This window comes from Pungitius pungitius, chromosome 10 (assembly GCF_949316345.1).
Source record: "Pungitius pungitius chromosome 10, fPunPun2.1, whole genome shotgun sequence".
NCBI lineage: Eukaryota > Metazoa > Chordata > Actinopteri > Perciformes > Gasterosteidae > Pungitius > Pungitius pungitius.
The window spans coordinates 1435856-1440459 of record NC_084909.1 but is presented as its reverse complement, the minus strand read 5'-3'; the positions used below and the strand labels follow the sequence as shown (position 1 = coordinate 1440459).

The window sequence follows — 4604 nt, the reverse complement described above, 5'->3', positions numbered from 1 at the left end:
CGGTGTCGTTATTGAGTCCAGTGACGACTAATTACAACGTTCAAGTCACTTAATGTTCCCTGATAATGTTGTAGCTGGTTCATGTGATTGACAGGTGTACTGCAGCCCGTGTGACATCAACTACTGGACCACACGCACTAAAAGAATATGTAATACAAGTCGCGCTGAGAGCAGAGTGATGTCATCCTGCCTGCATGTCTCCCATGTGATATGAAATATGAGTGGTCCCAAACAGAACCTGGAGACCGAAAGGGGGCGTGGCTACACGCCGAACCAACCAATTGCTTTAAATCTTAATGCTGATTTAAGCAGTTAAGCTTTAAGTCTCTCTCTTTTGCCTAATAAAATAAATCAGTGAAAGAACAAAAATACTACAAGATTGAATTAAACACTGTTTAATTTGAGAAAACATCGCAAGATTTCCAAAGGAAAGAGCCCTGGTAAAAAAAAAATGAAACGTCGAACTGGGTTCATCCTTTTTTTTCTACTTCTGGAAAAAGGGGAAAATGGCGATTTTAAACTCTGAAGAAAACGTCACCACATATTTACAATATTAACTCGAGCCGGCCGCTTTAGTTTCTGCTCCTGTGACGTACAAAGACATGAAGAACACGAAGCTCGTCCCTTTGATATTTGCGATAAACGTGGCCCTATTGGAGTAACTGGGCCCGCTGGTACTGTCTGTGCAGTGTGTCTCTGAGGGTGGTTATTTGGCGGGTTTGGCCTCGGCCGGGTTCTCTCCGGTGTCCAGGGTCTTCAGGAGGCGGAACAGGCCGGCGGCTTCTCGGATGCGGCTGAACTCGATGCAGAAGGCCTGAACCTCGATGAAGAGGTCCTGGACGTTGATGATTTTGTTTCGGATCAGCGACTGGAGGAAGACGCACACCAAACGGACCAGGCGGTTCTGGAAGACAACGAATGAAGAACATTTAAACAGCAGCGCAAAATACCACCTTTAAAACTACAAAGCACCATTAACACTTAGTTAGTTAACACTTAGACTTAGTTCAGCACCGTTGGTGTAGAATGCATTAGTTTGAGCTCATGAAGAGGATTAAATCCTTTTTATTGGGAATAATGCACGATGAACGGGACCTAAAAAACAAGCATTTTAACCATCATTATGCGTAAAGTTGGATACTTTACCTGCATGTACTTGTCTTTGATTTGCTCACAAGTGGAGATGCAGTTGGAGATGTAGAGGTGGATGAACTCTGAGGGCAAGTCCACGGCTGTGGTCAACCTGAGGAAGAAATTAATTACAAAATTAAATGATTTAAAGAAGAAATGTCTATTCTCTTCAAAGTAACGACGGCAATCATCTCTTCATCAGAAGAGGCGGCTGCGGCACAGAAAAGCGTTTCCACAAAGGGAGTCACACGTGTGTTCATTTTTAATGTTTGTCATCAACTGAAGGACAAAGTCTTTCTTTAAAGTTAAAATCCTCTCGGATAGGCTTAAAAACTGCAAACCGATAAAAGTGACGCTACGATGATCTGACTTAAGATCAGGAACAACACAGGATATTTTACTGCTTTAACTTCTCCTAACAATGCAGATAACACACACACACACACATTGTGGGTTTGAATGCAGGACTTTTACGGTTTTGTGTATTATTCTCACTTTGACTGGACGAACCGTCGCATTCAGGACCGACAGCAGCAGCCTCACCTGTTAACGACCTCCATGGAGTGCAGCGACATGTCCATGTTAACCAGCACTGAGAAATACTCTGTGATCTGGCTGCTCTGCATCAGCTTCAGCAGCATCTCAATGGCCACCAGTGGGTTGTTCTCCACCAGGTCAGGGAGCTTCGCCGGGGACAGGCCGATATGATAAACCAACTTTGGGTCCTTCTCCAACTCGGCCAGCAGCTAGAGAGGGAAAGAGAAAGAAATTATATATATATATATACATACATTTTTTATAGAGACCCGGTGGGCTTCAATCGCTCACCTGTGACTGCTGCTGGGCGGACAGCGGGCTCTTGAAGGCCTTGGACATGATGCGTTTGATCTCCACGCCGGTGCTGTTCTTCACACACATGGAGCGATCCCATTGGACGCTGTGATCCGGCTCGGTGGGGTTCAGCCACGCCAGCTCATCCTCGCACACGTGCAGAGGGGGTGGCGGCCGGATGAACTCGGGGCGAAAGTGACCTGTGGACGAGAGGTGGTGAGGTTGTTTGGACGCACATTTAAGGCGCTGTTAGGCATTTTAGTTGCAGATGGTACTTTTTTTTCCTCTTTTTTTTTTTACATCTAACCGCCATTTGGTAACCATGGAAACATTTACACCAGATTGAAAGGCGTCTTCATACGCACAGAGTCAGCACCATGAGTCAGGATGTGAACAGCAATGAATTATAATCATCAGACACCACAACAGAAAAGGGAAGTTCCCCACATTATTCTTAAAATTTGCAGAAACACACGATTTAAAAGCACTTACTCTCCAGCGGAGGGCGGGGCCCTGTGACCAGCGACTCGATGATCTGATTGGCCACGGAGCTGTCGAATCCAGAGTTGGATGAATCTGGATCGGGGTCGTTGAGGATGCTGGGGAAGCTGGCTTTGCTTTGAGTGGGAAGCTCTGACTGACGCTCTGCACAACGAAACACACAAGGCATGGAAAATGAAATAAAAAATAAACAAAGAACAAGCTGATGAGGTTTCTCCACAGATTTTTACTCAATTCATATTACACTGAAAATAAGCTTAAAACCCATTGATTATCCAAACTAAAGAAGTTTGAACTGTATAGTTTGGAGCAGATGTGTTTCACTTCTCCAGTCGGCACGTCGTGCTTCTGTCCTTGCGTATTGAATGTCTCGACTAAAACAACACCTGTATACCTTTGAAAACACTAACAGTTCAAGCCTTTAAGTTACATATATTTTTGCCATTACAACACGTGCGGTGCTGGTTACTTCGGGAGATGAATGCTTGTGTATGTGTGCACTGACCCGCTAACGCTAGCTGCAGACCACTGATGTCTATGGACTGGGGCATGTTGCCGACGTCCATGCAGGACACCTGTCTGGGCGTCTTTTTGAAGAGATCCCTGGGCGGCGCCAACATCAGTTGGGACAGGAAGAACTTCTCCGGCTGGGTGATGGGGGGCAGGAAGCCTGCAGAGGTCATGTGAACACAGACATACAATGTTAGAATGAATCAGTTCATCGTTTAGTTTAAAGAAATGTTATGAAACAGGGTAATGAAGCTCAAATTAAAGTTTTTGAATGTCCAAAACAAAAACTAATTCCGGTTTACAATAATGTTCAACTGCAAAAGACCGTAAATCCTCACATCGTTAAGTATTATTGGGAAAAATATATATTTCTGAGATTGATGTGCAATCAAAATTATTTGTCAGGTACGGTATCTGTCAATTGAATAATCAAAACATGGACTTTGAAAATAATATACATGTTCTATATTTGATTTATTTGGTAGTTTGTGAATTTCCTGACATCGATACAAAACGTTCATAACGTATTTTATTGTAAATGTATAATTGATCTTTGTCTACAAAGCCATTGAAGTTATCACTGTGTGTAGTTACAAGCGCCTCTAAATATTGCCCATAAGTAGAGCGGATGGGTGAAGGCACGTTTCGGTGCAGGAAGCGACGTGAGTCAATCCGCGGTCCGCTTAACGAACGCCGGCACAACTGCGTCATTGGCAGACGCAGGTGAGTTACCTACCGGAGAGCACCTTCTCTTGCTCCTCCCCGGGGGGCGACGGGTTCAGGAGGTGCGCGAACACGGCGGCGAACGGGTTGGCGGCCAGCGGCTCGGTGCGGTACATCTCCCATAGCAGGTAGAGGGCGGTGAGCCGCTGCGGAGAGCTGGGCAGCAGGTCCGGCTGCTGGAGGAGCATGACCAGCACCGAACCCACTCGGAAGTGCTCCGCCTTGCCGAAGTAATGGTGAAAGTGGGTGGAGAGGCTCTCGAAGGTGTTGGTGCATGCCTCCTCCGATATGATGCTCAGGAGGTTGGACAGCTCCTTCGGGGCGAGGGTCATGGTCTCCCCGGCCTCGGCGACGTAAGCTCAGCTCTTCGGAGGTCGGTGTCGTGTGAATCCGTGTTAACAGTTAATGCGGTTGATCGGTCATCGCCTACGAGACGTCACTTCATGTTTGCGGCAGAAAACAAAAACGCACTGAAAGTCATCACACGTTAGCAACGAGTTAGCTTAGCCTAGCAGCGCTAACTGGTAAAAACCGGCAAAGTCATGGCACAAACGGAAGAGTCGGTCCGAGAAAGCCCACACTGATCGGTTCGGTAGCTACATAACCGTCGACACAATATTTAGAAGCAAGAACTGAGCCGAATTATTCTGTTCCGTTGAAGTTTTAAGAGAACTGTTAAACACAGCTCTGCTGCTTAGCCGTTTAAATTCAGATCTGACCCCCAGGAGCATTGGATTGTGGGTAGCGTAGTTCCGTGTTCCAGGATTCGACTTCCCGCACAAATGAGAACTGTTGTCCTCAAAAGAAAACATCTAGTTTAAACTTCTCTGTGACACGTGACATTACATTCTGAATTTATTGTAATATATCCGAGACGGTTACTTTGAAACTAAAGCTTTTAAATATAA

The 4604-nt window shown here is 45.7% G+C and overlaps 1 protein-coding gene across 1 annotated transcript; it reads right to left on the bottom strand.

The window, feature by feature from the left end:
• Positions 1–379: 379 nt before the first annotated feature.
• On the bottom strand, positions 380–4459 carry cnot11 (CCR4-NOT transcription complex, subunit 11). The gene is made up of 7 exons (XM_037489141.2): positions 3710–4459; positions 2969–3133; positions 2455–2607; positions 1960–2162; positions 1675–1877; positions 1147–1243; positions 380–904 (listed from the first exon to the last, which is right to left on the bottom strand). Exons 1-7 carry the CDS (start codon positions 4026–4028, stop codon positions 707–709), a joined length of 1338 nt encoding a protein of 445 aa, XP_037345038.1. The 5' UTR covers positions 4029–4459; the 3' UTR covers positions 380–706.
• Positions 4460–4604: the final 145 nt, after the last annotated feature.

Coding starts and splice junctions, on each gene's coding strand:
- cnot11 (XM_037489141.2), bottom strand. CDS start 4,028: ATGACCCTCGCCCCGAAGGAGCTGTCCAACCTCCTGAGCATCATATCG. Junction 2,608..2,968: donor TCTGCAGCTAGCGTTAGCGG/GTCAGTGCACAC, acceptor TTCGTTGTGCAG/AGCGTCAGTCAGAGCTTCCC. Junction 905..1,146: donor TCAAAGACAAGTACATGCAG/GTAAAGTATCCA, acceptor GTTGTCTTCCAG/AACCGCCTGGTCCGTTTGGT.